Source organism: Carcharodon carcharias, chromosome 13, assembly GCF_017639515.1.
Source record: "Carcharodon carcharias isolate sCarCar2 chromosome 13, sCarCar2.pri, whole genome shotgun sequence".
Taxonomy (NCBI): Eukaryota; Metazoa; Chordata; class Chondrichthyes; order Lamniformes; family Lamnidae; genus Carcharodon; species Carcharodon carcharias.
This window is the reverse complement of record NC_054479.1, coordinates 45,173,717-45,193,656: the sequence shown is the minus strand read 5'-3', so window position 1 is coordinate 45,193,656 and position 19,940 is coordinate 45,173,717. Positions and strand designations below refer to the sequence as shown.

The following is a 19,940-nucleotide window of genomic DNA, read 5'->3' as shown; positions in this document are numbered from 1 at the left end:
GAGAGGGCTTTGGATCCTAAGGGCACTGGGATATTTGGGGAAGGTGAAATCTGTACAAGCTACACAGGTTGCACCTCAACAGAGTTGAGACCAAAATCCTGACTGGGAGATTTTCTAGTGCTGTTGGGGAATGTTTAAACCAAATTGGCAGTGGAGTGGAACCTGAGTGTAGATTCAGGAGAAAGAGAAGCAAATCTGGAAATAGAAAGCAGAAAATTAGGAGGAAAGGTTGCGAAAACAAAGGCTTCGAATTAGACAACAAAAGAATTGTTGAGTGACTAGTGTTAAGCACTTCAATACAAAGAGTCTAATGAATAAGACAGGGAGCTGAGGGCACAGGTAAGTAACTGGAAGTATGATGTTATAGCAATTACTGAAACATGGCTTAAAGAAGGGCAGGAATGGCAGCTCAAAATTCCTGGTTATTGGGTTTTCAGAGGGGATGGGGGAGGGTCACAATATTGGTTGGACAAATGATATGCTAGAAGGAGCATCAAATGAGGGTTGAACTAAGAAACAAAAAAGGGGTAATCACACTGCTGAGACTATAGACCCGCAAACAGTCAGAGGAAGACAGAAGAGCAAATATGCAGGCAAATTGCTGAAAAGTGCAGAGATGAAAGGGCAGTGATAGTAGGAGATTTCAATGACATTAATATTGCTGCTGCAGCAGCTTGTAGCTACTCCTGTTATGGTATGTCACACTAATATTTACTGGCATAAATTCACTTTAAAAGATATTAAGGGTGAAGAATTCTTAAACTGCATTCAGAACTTTTTTTAGTCATTACATAGCAAGCCTAACAAGAGAAAGGGCATTTCTGGACTATTAGCTTTAGGGAATGAAGCTGGGCAGGTGGAAGAGATATCAGTTGGACAGCATTTTGGTGGACCTGATCATCATTCAGTTAGACTAATGAGAAGTAATGGAAAAGGATAAAGAAAGACCAAGAAACGCCAATGCTTTAAGCTGAAATGAGATTTGCCAAAGGTGGACTTGGAACAGCTATTTGGAGGTGGGGCAATGGGAGGCATTCACAGAGATAGAGAGGGTTCAGAACAAAAGGAAAAAGGTGGAATCAAAAACCAGACCCTACCACCCGCCTCTCCGGATGTCAACAAATAGGATAAGGCAAAGAAGGAAATGTATGCCAGGAACCAGGAGTGCAATACTGCAGAAAACCTAGAGAAATATAGAAACCACAGGAGTGAAATTAAAAAGGAAATTAGGGAAGCAAAGAGAGGGCATGAAAAACTACTGGCAAGTAAAATCAAGGAAAACCCAAAGATGTTTTATAAATACGTAAAAAGCAAGAGTATAATTAAGGAAAGAGTAGGGCCAACTAGAGACCAAGAAGGCAACTTGAGTATAACAGTCGAAGACATGGGCATGGTTCTTAATGAGCACTTTGGGCAGAATTTTTCCCTCATCAGGTGGGCTCGGCAGGGGCAAACGGGAGTGGTCAGGAAGCCGACCGCCGCCCGCGATCGGACCGCGACCCCAATTTCATGCTGGCAGGCCAATTAAGGCCCATCCAGCGTGAAATGTGTGCTGCATCACTACCTGTGTGGGGGGGTAGGAGGGCGAGAGCGTGGCTTTGAGCAATGAAAGCTCCCTGAGACACAGAGCTGCCTCAGGGAGCTGAAGGTTTAAAAAATTAAAATTGAAGAACTTTGAAATGTTAAAAAAGATGTCCCCTCATGCGACTCTGTCACATGAGCAGGGACATATTATGAATGAAATTTAAAAATTTTTATTTAATTTTTATTTGCTGTTGGAAACCTCATTCCCACTGTGGATGACGTTTTCTAAAAAATCCAAAGGCCACTTGGCCTTTTCACCTGCCCACCAACCATAAGGTTGGAAGGGCAGCGGAAAATGGAACTTAATTATTACTTTAATGTCCTTCATAGGCCTCTTAATTGTCGACAGGCACGCTGCCGACTCCCGTGCACACCCGCCGACCAAAATATCTTGCGATGATGTCAGGACACTCGCCCGAAGTCATCGCGCATCATTTTACGCTCGTTCGGGTTGGGCATGCGTGTGCCCAATGAGCGAAAAATTCTGGCCTTTGTGTCTATTTTCACAAAAGAGAGTGACGAAGTAGACATTGTGCTTAAGGAGGAAGAGTGTGAAATATTGGATGGAATAAACTGCATGGGAGGAAATAATAAGGTGATTTGCATCCTTGAAAGTGGATAAACTACCAAGCCTGGATGAAGTGTATCTCGGACTTCTAAGGGAATCAAGGGGAGAAATAGTAGAAACTCTAGCCATCATTTTCCAATCCTTTCTGGCTCCATGCCTGGTGCTGGAGCACCAGAGGACTACTAACATTGTCCTGTTGTTTAAAAAGGGAGGAAGGGATAAATCGAGTAATTACAGGTCAGTCATCCTAGACTCAGTGGTGAGAAATTGTGAGATAAAATTCTCAAAGACAATATATATCATCATTTAGAGAGGCACAAAATAATTGAGGACAGTCAACATAAATTTATTAAGGTAAGGTTATGTCTGACTAGTTTGATTGAATCTTTTGAGGAGGCAATAAGTGGTGGGGTGCGGCGGTGGCTGTGGCTAGGTTCTTGGCACTCTTCTAGAAAATTAAAAGCTTAAGGGATTCAAAGGAAAGTGGCAAGTGGGATTCAAAATTGGCTCAGTGGCAGGTAGCAAAGGGTTATGGTCCATGGGTCTAATGATTTTGTAATTGAAAGGCTGTTTCTAGTGGGGTTTTACAGGGCTCAGTTACGGGGTCCCCAGTTGTTAATGGTATTTATCAATAATTTTGACTTGCATGTAAGGCACATAATTAAGAAGTTTGCAGATGATACCAAATATTGGCCATTGGTTAATGTTTCGTGGTGTGGTAGGGGTTTAGGCAGGGTTTGGGGATTGTTTAGCCTCCCAAAAGTATGCTGCTCGAGTCCATAGTCTTTCTAATGAGAACTTCTTATTTACAGAAAGTAGTTGGACCTACATGCGAGGTGAGAGCTTCTGCTCTCTTCAAGATCTCTCTTACTTCATAGTCATGTGATTTGACATAATTATTGCATCAGCATCATGTATGCTTCTGATGTTAACCTTTTACCCTACAGCTGACAATGAGAAAGAAAGCTGTAGACTTCAGGAAGATGGTCAGGTGGGCGAAAAAGTAGCAAATGGACCTCAATCTCAAGAAGTGTGAGGTAATGCATTTGGGGAAGGTGAACAAGGCAAAGGAGTACACAATAAATGGTAACATTCTGAGAAATATAGAAGAACAGAGGGACTTTGAAATGAATGTCTACAGATCCCTCAGGTAGACAAGGTGGTCAAGAAGGCATACAAAGATATCTTCCTTTATTAGCTGATGCCTAGAATAAAAGGGCAGGGAGGCTGTGCTAGAACTATATAAAACACTAGTTAGATAGCAGCTAGAGTACTACATACAGTTCAGGTCACGACATAAGAGGAATGATGTGATTGCACTAGAGTGGATACATAAGAGATATATGAGGATGCTGCCAGGAATAGAGAATGTTCGCTATGAGGAAAGATTGGATAGGCTGGGGTAGTTTTCTATGGAAGAGAGGAGGCTGAGGGGAATATCTAAAATTATGAGGGGCTTAGATAGAGTGGATAGGATGGATTTACTTTTCTGTGAGCTTGGAGGCCAATGACAAGGGGCACAGATTTAAAGTAATTTGTAGAAGGATTAGAGGGGAGTTGAGGAGAATTTGTTTTCACTCAGGAAGTGATGGGAGTCTGGATCTCATTGCCTGAAAGAGGAATAGAGGCCAAAACCAACACTGCATTTAAAAAATACTTAGATAGGCACTTGAGGTGCCATAAACTACAAGGCTACGAGCCAAGAGCTGGACAGTGCCATTAAACTGGATAGCTCTTTTTTGGCCAGCAAAGATACGATGGACTGAATGGCCTCCTTTTGTGTTGTATACCTTTCTATTTTTTGCTATTGGACCAGCAATGTCTCAATTTCTATCAGTGGCCTATGCTGAGTTCGTTGATTTCGGCCAGTTCAACAGTGCAATAGAAAGAAGGGTATTTATATATTGTGTAGTCACTGTTGCAATGTGGGAAACCCAGCAGCTAATTTAGGCATACAATGATCCCACAAACAAGAATAAGCCAATGGTCAGATAATCTATTTTTGTGATTTTGGTTGAAGGATAAATATACTTGGCCAGGACATCGGGAAAAACCCCCCTTCTGTTTTTCAAAATGTGCCACGGGATCATTTACGTCCACCCAAGAAGACAGACACGGATTCAGTCTAACATCCCATTCAAAAGACAGAACCTCAGGATAGTGCAGCACTCCCTCAGTACTGCACTGGAGTATTGGCCTAGATTTTATGGTTAGATTTAAGCCCATAGCCTTTGATTGAGAGACGAGAGTGCTGTCAACTGAGCCACAACTAACAATAGCTTCAGCACCCCATGTAAGAGAAGGGCAAGTCTGCTGGACTTCCTGTTCCTGATTGGAGGTCCAGCAATTGTCTTGCTGGGGCCTCAAGAAAATGTTCAGTTTGGGGGGTTCAGACATACTGATGAGTTGCACAAAGGCTCAAGCAGTGGGGCTTGGCCTTGCACAAGTCGCAGTGGGGAAGCCGCAGCAGGACTGCATGATATGTAAGGCATTGGCCAGGGTTGGGAACTCACCCTCTCGAGTCCTAATGGCAAATTGCTGCCCCTAGCCAGAGAACTCTGCTGGAAATACATGTCGGTGGACATCAGGTGAGAAGTGGATCACAATCAGCCACGATGGCCCCACAAGTAAAGAGTTCAATGACACTCACTGTCAAGACTCAAACATGATTAATGCTCACAGACAATAATACAAAAGAAAAATACTGCAGATGCTGAAAGTATCAGCAGGTCCGACAGCATCTGTAGAGACAGAAAGAGAGTTAACAGGTAGATTTTTCACTCAGTTGACCTGCAGATAGTGGGTGGGTCAGGAAGTCGGGAGAACTCAACATTCGCAATTCACCCCACGCTAACAAGTCTTTGATATCGCTGTTCCCCAGCCGAAGGTCCAACCTAATAGAGAGCTGAGTCCTCAGTTGGGAAGAGCTGGTCACAGTTAGTCATGCAACACCTACCTTTCATCTCCTTCCTTCCTACTGTCCAAGGCCCTAAACAGGTAAAACAGTGATTTACTTGTACTTCTTTCAATATAGAACACTGGGATTTTTTGCTCACGATGCAGTCTCCTCTACACTGCTGAGGCCAACTACTGATTGGGTAATTGCTTTGAGAACACTTCTACTCAGCCCACAAGCTTGACCCTGAGCTTCTGGTCGCTTGTAATTTTAATTCTCCACCCTGCTCCCACTTTGGCCTCTCTGTCTTTAGCCCTCTGCACTGTTCTAATGAAGGTCAATGTAAGTTTGAGGAACAGCATCTCAACTTTTGATTATGCCCTTTATAGCCTTCCGGACTCAAAATTGAGTTCAACAATTTCAGATCATCTGACCTCATCCTTTTTTTTTATTTTTGGATCTCAGCTATTGATAATGATTCTTTTCCACCTATACCTCTTCTAAACATATATTTAGCTCTGTTATTTGTCCCATTACCTTTCCCTTTTACCATGTTCTGTCATCCCTTTCGTCGTTTAATCCCTCCTGCCTTCCACCCCATCCCTTTCGCTCTTTCTGTCCCGCTTCCCACTTTCCCTACATGTTTAAAACCTGTTATAATTCTAAGCTTTCCCGGTTGGTGAAAGGTCATTGGCCTGAAACGTTAACTCTGTTTCTCTCTCTACAGATGCTACCAGACCTGCTGGGTATTTCCAGAATTTTCTGTTCTTATTATGGTCAGAAGCAGTTGTGTAGAGGCTACGTTTCTGGCCTGGCAACCTGAAGGTTGTGAGTTCAAGTTGCACCATGGCAAAATTAAATTCAATATTTCTGGGTCAGTATAAAATGACTGGATTGCTCATGTCCTTCATGGTGGAATGTATCACCCCTACCTTATCTGGTCTACATGAGACTCCAGTCCCATGTTATGTGGTTGACTCTTAAGCAAATTGAGATCCCATTTAGAAAAGTTCCCATGGCAACTGTAACTCCATTAAGGAATCTACTGGTGAGGAAGGAATTGGGCGAAGATTGACTGAAAAAAAAATGAATTTAAAGCTTGGGTGACAGCCACTGGAACAGTTTTTCTAGCTCTCTGCCAGATGTAGGAGAGTTTCAGGGAAATGAGGACAGATTAACAGGACGATCATTCCCTCACTATGAAGTTTGCAACCTTCTAAAAACTGTGTGGAGCAGTAAACAAGATTCCAATGTCAACTATGATGTTTAGTGGCGATGACAGGAAAAGATAATTCCCAGGAACCAGAGAAAGGAAATTAATCTCCAATCACTCTGTAAAGTTCCTGTAAGTCTCCATTGCTTTAGAGCAATGACAGGCAGACTTTAAATAGTAGCTCGTGACTACCACCTCGGTCAGAGAATCAAGTATTTACACAGGGAAGACAAAAGATACTTGAAAGGAAACATGAATTATTAATGATAAATGAACGTTTTCACAGTATCTCAGTGGGTAAATGCACTGGAATGAAGCAGTTCCATTCAACAAGAATAACTTGTGTCACATTTTTCTACTTTAATTTTCCACCTTTAATTTACTGAAATATCCCGAAGTGCTTCATTATGGGGGAGGAAAGGTGTGTTTGCGGGTTGGGGGAGAAGGGGGACTGCCTGTCAGAAATCGGGTACTGATTAAAATTGAGAAAACAGCGAGGGAAGGAGACCACAGGCGAACTTGATGAGGTATGTTTTCAAAATAGTGAGAGATGTAGCAAGGGAGAAGAATTTAGGAAGAAAATTCTGGAGTGCAGGGCCATGAGGCAATAACAACAACAACTACTTGCATTCATATATACCTTTAACATAGAAAATGTCCCAATGCGTGATACAGTACTGCCAATAAAACAATATTTAATACCAAACCATGTAAGGATATTAGAACAGATGAGGTCAATTTTAAGGAGTGTCTTAAAGGATGAGAGAGAGAAAAATAGAGAGGCAAAGAAACTCAAGGAGGGAATTGCAGAGCTTAGGACTCAATTGGCTGATGGCATGGCATCCAATGGTGGAGCAATTAAACTTAGCTTTGTACTGGGATGTGATTCCCACATAGTTGAATGGCCTGTGATATTTTTGTTTAGTATTGGATATGAGCAGGGCCCCAAAGCACTGTCACCTCTCATGGAGCAACACCTGACATGAAGTAATACAATCAGGAGAACATGGGGTGACAAGGAGAATATAGGGCAGAGGTAAACTGAGAATTATTTACAAGCACAGGACATTTAGCCAACGACTGGCAGCAATTCCTTTCCACCCTCACACCCACAATTTCCCACCTGTCCACCAACCCACCTCCTGCAGTTACTTCTTAATGGGCTACAGATCCCATACACTGGGCACTCTTCACTCCCTTGCTTAAGTGGCCAGTCTACATTTACTGGTCTAAGCAATGATTGATGACAGGTTATTCGACTTTGTGATAATAAATAAAGCCGACAGCAATCCTACCCTAAGACTATTTCCAAAAGGGGGTTGCTAAATGATCCATTATCATCTCATTGTGCATTTGTGAAGTGCTGTGGGATGTTTTCCTTCACTGAAGTACAGGCATTTAAATTTAAATATAAATGCTGCTGCTGTCGATCAGGAGCAGGAATCCACTGTAGTTTCCCCTGCCTCGCATGCTGAAGCCATTTGTAGCACCTGACCACCCCCCAGGATGTGATCAGTGAACTCAACACAGACCAATTCATTGAGTCTATGACCTTCCCAAGCTTCCAACTTCGAACAAAGCATTCTTATGGCAACATTTTTAATTTGCAAAATCTGCATCTTACAGCTGTGCTTCAGACCTACCTGAGTTAGGAGGGGACTCACTTATCAAAATATATTGGAAAAGAAGAGGTGGAATTAAAGAAATACAGAGAAATCTCCCCAAATTCTAGATGACATAAAGGAATGCAGATTAATAAATCCGATTTGTACTACATTCAATCCACTAATACTGCAAACAGTGCATCATACCAACAGTGTAATGGTTACTCAAAAATGATGTTTTAACCAGGTTTACCTCTATCACTTCCTTGCGGATATTTACAATCCGAAACCAATGCACAAGGTGTGGAAACCCGTCTAACTCAGCACTCCGCTCCTGCAGAGAGACTTTGCGTTTACAGGAAAGCTGGCGGCTGAAGTACTTCACAAGTTTGCCCTAAAACAAAGAAAAAGAATTGTTAGAAAATGCCAGTGAATTATTCCTTTGAAGAAAGATTGTACACAAATCCTTACCAGACCCAAAGGCAGCAGCTTGGGATTTATCTTTCATCGATACTGATTGAAACAAAATTATTAGCATTTATCACAGCTTTACGATTTTCTCCCCTCTCTGGCCTGGATTTTCGCAACAGTGGAAAGCCTCTCCATTGTTATGAAAATGGTGGAAGAGGCAGAAATCTGGAAGTCTCGCCCCCGGACATGGCACCTACCATTTTCGCAGAGGCGGGAATGAGCCCAGGTTGGGATTGTGCCCGCACATTTCACAGAGGCAGCTACCAATATAAAACAGCGGCTGCCTCCAGTCATGTCTGATTTTTTTGTTGGCCATGAGTGAGATGACATTGACTGCCCTTGACATCAAGGCAGCATTTAACTGAATGTAGTACCTAGCAAAACTGGAGTCAATGGGAATCAGGGGGGAAACTATTCGCTGGTTGGAGTCACACCTAGCACACAGAAAGATGGTTGTGGTTGCTGAAGGTCAATCATCTCAGTTCCAGGACTTCACTGCAGGAGTTCCTCAGGATAGTGTCCTAGGCCCAACCATCTTCAGCTGCTTCATCAATGACCTTCCTTCCGTCATAAGGTCAGAAGTGGGGATGTTCGCTGATGATTGCACAATGTTCAGCACTATTCATAACTCCTCAGATACTGGAGCAGTCCATGTCCAAATGCAGCAAGACCTGGGCAATATACAGGCTGGGTGACAAGTGGCAAGTAACATTCACGCACACAAGTGCCAGGAAATGACCATCACCAATAACAGAGAATCTAACTATTGCCCTTGACATTCAATGGCATTACCATCGCTGAAATCCCACTGTCAATGTCCTGGGGTTACCATTGACCAGAAACTGAATTGGACTAGACATTTAAACACAATGGCTACAAGAGCAGGTCCGAAGCTAGGAATCCTGCAGCAAGTAACTCACCTCCTGACTCCCCAAAACCTATGCACCATCTACAAGGCACAAGTCAGGAGTGTGATGGAATACACTCCACTTATCTGGATGAGTGCAGCTCCAATAACACTCAAGAAACTTGACACCATCCAGGACAAAGCAGCCGACTTGATTGTCATCACATCCCCATCCCTGAACTTACATTCCCTCCACCACCAATGCACAGTAGCAGCAGTGTGTCCCATCTATAAGATCCGCTTGCAGGAACTCACCAAGGCTCCTTAGACAGCACCTTCCAAACCCATTATCATTATCATCTAGAAGGACTAGGGCAGCAGACACATGGGAACACCACCACCTGGAATTTCCCCTCCATCCCACCCACCATTCTGACTTGGAAATATATCGTCAGTCGTTCACTGTCGCTGGATCAACATCCTGGAACTTCCTCCTTAACAGCAATGTGGGTGTATCTACACCACATGGACTCGAGGTTTCAAGAAGGCAGCTCACCACCATCTTCTCAAGGGCCATTAGGGATGGGCAGTGAACGTTGGCCTAGCCAGCGATGCCCATATCCCATGAATGAATTTTTAAAAAAGTAGCTCACCTCCTGATTCCCCAAAAGCTGACAACCATCTAAAAAGCACAAGTCAGGAGTGTGATGGAATACTCTCCATTTGCCTGGAGGAGCACAGTTCCAACAACATTGAAGAAGCTTGACACTATTCGGACAAAGCAACCCACTTGATTAGCACCCCATCAACAAACATTCACTTTCTCCACCACCGACACACAGTGGTAGTAGTGTGTACCATCTACAAGTTGTACTGCAGCAATTCACCAAGGCTCCTTAGACAGTACCACCCAAACCTGCGGCTTCTACCATTCTAAGCTTCCCTTTGATTCAGTACTATTTCATATCAATCAGTCAAACTCTTGCTTCGACAGAAACTCCAATTAAAAACATGATGTATACTTCGATGCTTTTCTTACACAACTAAGGACAAGGACAGAGGGTACATGGGAACACCACCACCGGCAAGTTCCTCTCCAAGCCACACACCATCCGGATTTGAAACTATATCACTGTTCTTTCATTGTCACTGGGTCAAAATCCTGGAACTCCCTTCCTAACAACAAAGTGAGTGTACCTATTACCAGATGGACTGCAGCAGTTCAAGAAAGTGGCTCACTACCACCTTCCTCAGGGAAATTAAGGATGTTTCAAATGCTGGCCTAGCCAGCGATGCCCACATCCCATGAAAAAATAGAAAAAAGCTATTTAAACATTGTAAGGAAAGGGTTAGTCAAACTGTCCAGAGTCTACTAATATATCATTATTACTATTACCACTATTGATTTCTCTATTCTTTGTGGAAACATTAACCTTTAGCCTTTGGGTGCTAAGCAGGGATATTTAAGTCAATTTAATGTACCACTGGGCTATTGAACCAGGGCTGACCTTGTTACAATGATCAGCTTCAAAATGAAGTAGTGAGAGGTTTAATTAAAGATTGCCAATAAATTATTTAACAACAGAGCAGAAAAGCAGTTAGTTGTGTAAGAAAAGCATCAAAGTATACATCATGCTTTTAACTGGAGTGTCTGTCGAATCTAGAGTTTGACTGATTGATATGGAATAGTACTGAATCAAAGAGAGGCTTAGAATTCGAAGTTCACTTGGTAGAATAGCAATTATGTGAAACTACTAACAAAATAATAAAGTCTTCCTTCTTCTCAAGTAACAAAAACTAAAGCTATTGTTTAGAGACAAGTCAATTAAATTCTCTCTATATGAAGTTATATTTTAACTTCTATATGATTATGTATTGTAGAATTGTGTGACTTGTCACAGAGATTGTAAGCGGAATTTATAAACAGTGTTTGTATGCAATGCATATTTGGATTCATAAAGGTCTAAATATAGCTCAGAACTTTAACATGTTAAAATCCCCAAAAACCCATCATTAGGCCTGGTTGTAAAGGTTACTTTTTAAGTGTATATTTAAATATTATTGTATGTGCTATGTGCTAATTAACCTATGATACCTGATTCTCGATGTCTGGACCCTTTTGGAATTTGGGGAGCACATAATTTTTTTTATTCATTCATGGTATGTGGGCATTGCTGTCTAGGCCAGCATTTATCACCCACCCTTAATGGCCCTTGAGAAGGTGATGGTGAGCTGCCATCTTGAACCACTGCAGTCCATGTGGTGTCATATACCCACAGTGCTGTTAGGCAGGGGGCTCCAGGGTTTTGACCTGAACAACTCCTCTAACACATTTGTGCTTTGAAGGCATTTGTGATTTGGGGAAAAGCCTGTATTTTCTTTTTGTAAATGTTCCTTTAAGTCCAAAGTGAAACCAAGAGGTTTCTGGAAAGGGGGTGTGGGGGATGGGGTTAATTGGGCTTCTTGGTATCACATAATTTCAAAGAACTTAAGCTCTGGCTGAGTTTGCTGTTGTGAAGAAAGCTAATTGGGGGTGATATCCGGTTCCAGTCTGCTCTGTTGCACCAGGGCTGTGTGGAAGGACATAGAATTCGTGTGCGGAGAAGTCAGCAAAGCTTACTATCAAAAGGTCATTTGTTTTTGTTTGGCAGTAAGAAGGAAAATAGAATTCCAGAAGATCTTGAGAAGCAATGTATGAGCAAGATAAAAGGGACTAAATCCTAAAGTCATGCGAAATAGCTACATTTGTATCAAAGGCTCGTGAACGGGATATTGTTGGCTGGTTGGTTAAAAATGAACTCCGGAAAATCACACCCTAAAGTCTGGCGTGGCCCATGTGAGAGAGGGTTTTTTAGACTCGTGCCTTGTTGGTGTTAACTATATTCAGGAACTTTGGATATAATGTGATTGCCGGTGAACATGACTTGACAGCAAAATCAATTGAGTGAAAAGTTGTGGGATGCTATATACAGGACGCCAAATTAAAGAACTTTATAACTGCATGTGGTGCCACGTGTGCTGGGAGTGAAGCAGGTGCTTGTGGTTTTGTGAGACATGTCTTTGCTGTATTGACTACTTAAAATGAAATTAAGGGCAGAATTTTGCCCTTGTTGGGCATGTGGGCCCCACCGGCCTGGCAGCGGGCGGACAGCCGACCCCCGCCACCGAAACGGGGCCTGCTGCCATTTTGAGTGGGCGGGCCAATTAAGGCCCACCCAGTGGCCTGCCCGACAGGAAGCGCTATGCGCTTCCTGTGCGGGGGGGAGGGATTCCCCATCTGTCAAAGTGTGCTCTTTCGCGCATGCATGCGAAAGAGTGCACATCTCCCTGAGACTAAGTGCTGTCTCAGGGAGATTACTGACAGATAAAAAAACACCAAAAATAGAAAAATATTAAAATTATTAAAATGTCCCCCTCATGTGACAACGTCACACAAGATGGGACATATTAATAAAAAACATTATCTTTATCACACTTTTTAAAAACGGACATGAAACCTCATCCCGCCAGCCTTAAGGTTGGACGGGCAGGGTTTTTAACAATCTTAATTAGCCTGTCAATGGCCTTAATTGGCTGATTTTGCTGTCCGCCCGCTTTCCTGAAAATTTAAAGGGACAGGGATGACGTCAGGTGTTCCTCCCGACTCATCCCACGTCATTTTCCCATCGGCAAGCATGCCCCACTCCCAAATCGCCGACTGGAAAATCCTGGCATAAGTATCATTTGTCTGTAAATCAATGTTTGAATTATGTTGATTTTAGTTTGTTTGCTACAGTAAAAGTTCTAAAGGGTGAAATCTTGTGTCTCAGTTTTCTTTTCATCGGCTTCATTGAGATTCCTTTCTTTTTAAAAAGTTACAGGTCTATCCCAGAATCGCAACACACCATGTAATCAGAACCAAGCCTGATCCTGTCCTAATCTATGTCTTCAACACACAAACTTTCCAGTGGTAAGCACTGAAGTTATCAATAAGAAAAATCTGTTGTGAGAGCGTAAACATATTTTCAACCTGGCTTCACAGCGGAATGAATTTACCCTGCACTTAGTGCCATGTCCAATCATTGCCTGCTGATGTAACTGAGAAAGTGATCTGGAGTTATGAACATAATTCTGACACACCTTCTGTAATAACCCCAATGGCAACACATCCTTTGTTCAGTCTGTTTTTTTTTACATCATCACTCAGTGCAATACATATAAAATTTACATAGAGTTTACATTCATATAGTTTCCCACTATTTGCTAGATTCCAATTAGAAAACTTGATGCAATATTTCTAAATATTTCTAAAAACTTCTGTTGCTATAACAGAATAACTGACTTTCATTAGGGCAGAGAAGAAAAACGGTTGAAAGAAATGTTCACCGAGTCCTGCAGTCTCAGTAATTACCTGCAGAAAACTTTAAATAAAACAATTACAAAGTATCCAATTTAAATTATTTTAAAATATTCCATTGAGCATTAAAACGGAAATTTCTGGAAATTTAAGCTAGATATAAGTACTTCCAAAAAGAGAAAAGGCAGGTTAGTGTTTGAGGCATGGAACTTTATTTTAGATTTCTAGAATTTACATTTCCCTATCTTGGAAATGCTGCTATCTCAGAAGGGAATTAAAATGAATTGGGACGTTTAACCGTGACAAAAAAGCATCAGAGGAAAAACATGACAAAAAATATTAAAGTAATAGAAATGTGTTATAGGGTGTGTGGCCTGGCAGGAAATATCTGATCTAATCTAACATATATCTAATATGTAAGCCTGAGATAGTGAAATGCTATTTAATGTTTATTAACCATCTGTGAAAATCATAAACAGGTAGGCAACTAATAATGAGGAGAAGTGGGAAGACAGGTGTTCTGAACTGTAGGACTGGAAAAGAGGTTTTAGAGCATTTGGGAGTTCAGAGTCTTGCAGTTTTGAGAGTTTCTAGGATCTGTCAGTTTTGGGGAGAGTAGGATATAACAGTCTTTTTGGGGAAAGAATCAAGCAGAATAGAATACAAATGGTTATTGGATCATTTTAGATCATCTAGGCTCAAACCACCTCACTATGTAGCCCCTTACCAGCCTCCAGACCTTTCCTCAGCTCCCTTTATGCTCTCAAGCACCACATTCCCCATAGTCAGCAGTTCCAATCTTTATGTGCTTAGCATAAAATATTTAAGTGTAAATTTTACACTTTTTAAAAAGAATAGGCTGAAGGGGACTGTGCAGTTTCCTAATACGCACCCCCAGGATGCACCACATGGGCAGATATTTACTACACGATAATTACGTTTGCTAACTTATACAATCTTTACTAAACAAACTAAAGGTACCTCAGAAACATTCATAGGTTCATTGTTTAATAGTTTTCAAGTTCTCAGACCGAACAAAATCCTGATGAGGAATCCAGAAGAGATATTTAGACTGAATTAAATTAAACAAATAAAATGAAATAAACTAAATCAAAATAAATAAACAGCAGCAAACTAAAATCCATTCTCTATAAACACTGTTAAATTAGAGAAGATCATAGTTCAAGCTCTAATCCAGAGGCAATGCAGAAGAGTGTGCCAACAAATTAACAAAGAGTTAAAGTTGCATGTTATCAGTGCATTAAAAAATTCAGCAATTAGTGCTGACGAAGAGATTTCGTGTGAGTTGGAATTGTCATAAATTGCTGGACGATTTTAGCCACTCTGCTGTTAGCTTTGAAGAAACAGGAGCGCACCCCAAACCTTACCAGTTGTTTCAGGAAATTTCTGGATTTGCACCATAAGTATGTATCAAGCTTGCCATAACTAGTTAGGGCTGGTATTTCATGTCATTAGGACCCTTTTAATGGCAAAATATATGTTTCTGAAATGGTTCTCAACCTTGGAGGCCTAGAAAGAAACAACTGAGACAGTGGAGTCTCACCTCTGGGGACAGTAAATTGTTCCCAGAGGTTTATTAAATGTTAAATTGATATATTTTTTTACTTTTCCTTTATGCCTCTTATCTTTTTCCAATCTTCCTTTCTCTGACTTCATTTTTCTTTCTATATCTAATTTGATTTCAATTCACCCTGTTTCTCTGTTTCTTCCTCTATTCTAAAATTTCATTGGTTAAAGAGTTATCAATTCACATTTCCAAAAATTAACTACAGTTGAAGGGTATGGAAAATATCCAACTCATGGTGCTCACCTGAGACACCCTGTTTCAGTAGTCCTGGACCATAATCTAAGCTGGCATTCTGGTTCAATACTTGGGGAGTGTTGTCCTGTCAGAAGTGTTATCTTTCATGTGAGATAGTAAATTGAGGATCCATCTGCCCTCTCAGTAATCAGTTTAAGATCAACAGGGGAGCTCTCTTGGTGCCCTGACCAACATCCATTCCACAATATCACTTAATTACATCAGAAGCAGTGAGAAAACATTATTTTGCGAAATTCTGCAGTGAACAATATCGCACGCTTATGTAACAGGCAATTCAGTGAATATTTGGTACAGAGTTTCTTTGGAGCTTCTTTGTCACTTTATCTTCATCATAAGTGCATTAACATTGCTTCTGCTGTACTACCAGTGAAGTTACAATGCAGAGCAGGAGCAGCTCCAAGGAAATGTCAAGCTTTATGATCAAACAACATAATTTGCACCTAGCATCTTAATTTTCTTTGAGTGTATAAAAGAAACTAAATGCATAGAGATTACAACAGGGAATAAATCCACTTGGTCCAACCAAATAGTATTTTCTGTCATGCAAGCAAATGGTTCTAATAAATTCAGCCTGATAAAATTGAATTTAAATTTGATGTATATATGAAAAGTTCCATTAGACTCCACTAGGTGGCAGCATATTACCCTTTACACATTTCCCAGCGAGATTAAATACCGCACAGCATACACAACGTGAACAGAGACAGCCGAATCCTCCGTGAGTGGCAATCACTTTCAGATTGCCACTCCAATACTATTTTTTTACATAGCATCAGAGTTCCGCATTTCCCACCCAGACATCCAAACCCGGCTTCCTCAGCGTACCAGTTCTGGGAGTCCTTCCTCGTAGCACAGGCTTGTGGGGGGAAGCCGAGCCAAACCACCTTTTTACATCATTATTTGCCGTATTTTGGTACGTCTTCATTCACTAACAGACTGAAAAGCTTTGGGACATTTAAATAGCTTTTCACTGTGTTAGTGAACAAGTGTGAGTGAGGTAAATCAGTAGGGGTGGGTAGGGGGGTAGGATGTTTGGTAATAGTGCGGGCAGAGTGACGGTGTGATAGGTGACAGGGTAGGTAAGATGACAGGGTGGGTAGGGTGCCAGTGTGGGTAGGGCAGTGAGGTCAGGCCAGGCTGGTTGGGGGGAGTCGGAGGTTTGAGAGTGGAGTCAGGGGGTCGGGGAAGCCGGAGGATCAGGGGGCGTCGGAGGGTCGGGGGGAGTTGGAGGGTAGGGGTGAGACAAAGGGAGGGGAGGTGTTGGAGCATTGGGGGGAGTTCAAGGGTTGGGGCAATTGTAGTGTTGGGAAGAAATCGGAAGTTCGGGGCACTCAAGAGGGTCGGGGGGGGGGGGGCGGTTATAAGGGAATCAGAGGGTCGGGGGTGTTGGATGGTCAGGGGGAGTTGGGGGTGGATTGGTGGGGAGTCAATGAGTCAGCTGGACAGTTACCCAGGAGTTAGACATGGTGCTTTCCTGTCTAATAGTTCCTGGGTAAGTGAATCGGAATCCTCCAAAGTCTCCAAGTCTAATTCAGAGTCGGAGACATTTCTGAGGGTTCTGGACGCAGGAGAATTGCCCATTGGAAATCATAACTTGCCCATCACTGTCAATTTAACTGCCTGATGGACAGAAGATGCAGAAGGGCTTCCTCCTCAGAGTCAATATGGGTGTCTCGCTGCTTTTTCAGGCAGTGGGCAAGGCACCCACCGAGAACGGAAGATTCCGCCCACTGTTTCAAGTCCATGAGACCATAAGACATAGAAGAAGTAGGCCATTCAGCCCATCAAATCTGCTCTGCCATTCCATGAGATATGGCTGATCTGATATTCCTCAATTCCACTTTCCTGCCTTTTCCCCATAACCCTTGATTCTCTTTCTGATTAAGAAGCTGATCTAATATTCCTCAGCTCCACTTTCCTGCCTTTTCCCCATAACCCTTGATTCTCTTACTGATTAAGAAGCTGTCTATCTCAGTCTTGAATATACTTAGCAACCCAACCTCTACATCTCTCTGCGGTAAAGAATTCCACAGATTGACTACCCTCTGAGAGAAGAAATTCCTCCTCATCTCTGTTTTAAATGGGCATCCCCTTACTCTGAGATTATGCCCTCTGGTCCTAGACTCTCCCACAAGGGGAAACAACCTCTCAACATCTACCCTGTCAAGTCCCCTAAGAATCTTACATGTTTCAATAAGGTCACCTCTCATTCTTCTAAACTCCAATGAATCCAGGTCCAACCTACTCAACCTCTCCTCATAAGAAAATGCCTCCATGCCCAGGATCAACCTTGTGAACTTTCTCTGGGCTGCCTCCAATGCCAATATATCTTTCTTTAGCAAAGGGGATCAAAACTGTTCACAGTATTCTAGGTGTGGTCTAACTAGTGCCTTGTATAATTTTAGCAAGACTTCCCTATTTTTATACTCCATTCCCTTTGAAATAAAGGCCAACATTCCATTTGCCTTACCTATTACCTGCTGAACTTGTATGCTAGCTTTTTGGGATTCATGCATGAAGACCCCCCAATCCCTCTGTTCTGTAGCTTTCTTCAGTCTTTCTCCATTTAATTAATATTCAGCTCCTCTACTTTTCCTGCCAAAATGTATAACCTCACATTTTCCCACATTATATTCTATCTTCCACATTTTTGCCCACCCACTCAACCTGTCTATATCCCTCTATAGGCTCTTTGTGTCATCCTCACCACTGGCATTCCCACCTACTTTTGGGTTATCCGCGAGCTTGGTCCAGTACATTCATTTCCCTCATCCAAGCCATTAATATATTATAAATAATTGTGGCCCCAGCATTGATCCCTGTGGCACTCCACTAGTTACAGGTTGCTGCCCTGAAAAAGCCTCCTGTATCCCAGCTCTCTGTCTTCTATTAGCTAGCCAGTTCTCTATCCAAGCTAATATACTACCCCCAACACCATGGGCTCTTATCTTACTAAGTAGCCTAAAGTGTGGTACCTTATCGAACACCTTTTGGAAATCCAAATATATTACATCTACTGGTTGCCCTTTATCTATCCTGCTTGTTACCTCCTCGAGGAATTCTAATAAATTTGTCGGGCACAATTTCCCCTTCATGAAGCTATGCTGACTCTGCTTGATTATATTACACATTTCTAAATGCTCTTCTATTAGATCCATTTTAATAAACTCTAACATTTTCCCAATGACAGATGTTAAGCTAAATGGCCTATAGCTACCTGTTTTTTGTCTCCCTCCCTTTTTGAATAAGGGTGTTACATTGGCAGTTTTCCAATCCTCTAGGTTTTTCCAGAACCTACGGATTCTTAGATGATTACTACCAGTGCATCCACTATCGCTGCGGCTATGTCATTTAATATTCTAGGATGCAACCTATCAGGTCCAGGTGACCTATAGGCCTTTAGCCCCATTAGTTTCCCTAGTACTTTTTCTCTATTGGTTGTTATAGTATTTATTTCCTCCCCCCTCCTTTTCCCCATGATTATTTAGTATTTTTGGTATGCTACTAGTGTCTTTTACCGTGAAGACTGATGCAAAGTATTTATTCAACTCCTCTACCATTTCCTGGTTCCCCATCATTATTTCCCCAGCCTCATTCTCTAAGGTCTCTGACGTTGGCCTCTCTCTTCCTTTTTATACATTTAAAGAAGCTCTTACTGTCCATTTTTATATTACTTGCTAGTTTACCCTCAAAGTTTATTTTCTCCCTCTATTATTTTTTTGGTTATCTTCTGTTGGTCTTTAAAGCTTTGCCAATCCTCTGGCTTACCAATAATCTTTGTTACATTGTATGTTTTTTCTTTCATTTTGATGCTATCCTTAACTTCCTTGGTTAACCATGCTTGGTTTATCCCCTTCCTGGAATCCTTCTTCCTCACCGGGATATATCTTTGTTGTGAGCCACGATCTATTTTCTTAAACGTTGGCCATTGTTCATCAACTGTCTTTTCTGCTAAACTCCTTTCCCAGTCCACTCCAGCCAACTCAGCCCTCATTCCTTTGTAGTTACCTTTATTTGAGTTTAGGACAGTTGTTTCTAGTTCAGAACTCTCAAACTGAATGCTAATTTCCACCATGTTATGGTCACTGTTTCCTCGGGGATCTTTTACTCTGAGATCATCTATTAAACCAGCCTCATTACACATTACCAGATCCAAAACAGCCTGATCCCTGGGTTGATCCACAACACATTGCTCTTGGAAACAGTCCCGAATATACTGTATGAATTCTTGCTCATGGCTACCTCTGCCAATTTGATTTTCTCAATCTACATGAAGATTAATATGTTGCCTTTTTTGCATGCCCTCATTATCTCCTGATTTATTCTCTGTCCTACAGCACAGCTACTGTTAGAGGGTCTATATATTACACCCACCAGTCTTCTTCCCCTTCTTATTTCTTACCTCCACCCATATGGATTCTACATCTTCTGATCCAAGATCATTTCTTGCTTTCGTACTTGTTCCATCTCGTACTAATAAAGCTACCCCACCACCCTTTCCTTCCTGTCTGTCCTATCAAAAAGTCACATACCCCTGAATATTTAGTTCCCAGCTTTGATCTCTCTGTAACCATGTCT

At 41.9% G+C, this 19,940-nt stretch overlaps 1 protein-coding gene across 1 annotated transcript in view; it reads right to left on the bottom strand.

Moving 5' to 3' along the window:
- Positions 1-19,940, bottom strand: part of ksr2 (kinase suppressor of ras 2) — a 411,064-nt gene that overhangs the window by 326,144 nt on the left and 64,980 nt on the right. Inside the window, exon 2 of the mRNA XM_041203055.1 lies at positions 8,119-8,259. Coding sequence (XP_041058989.1) covers positions 8,119-8,259 — 141 coding nt within the window. The remainder of the gene's footprint in view (positions 1-8,118; positions 8,260-19,940) is intronic.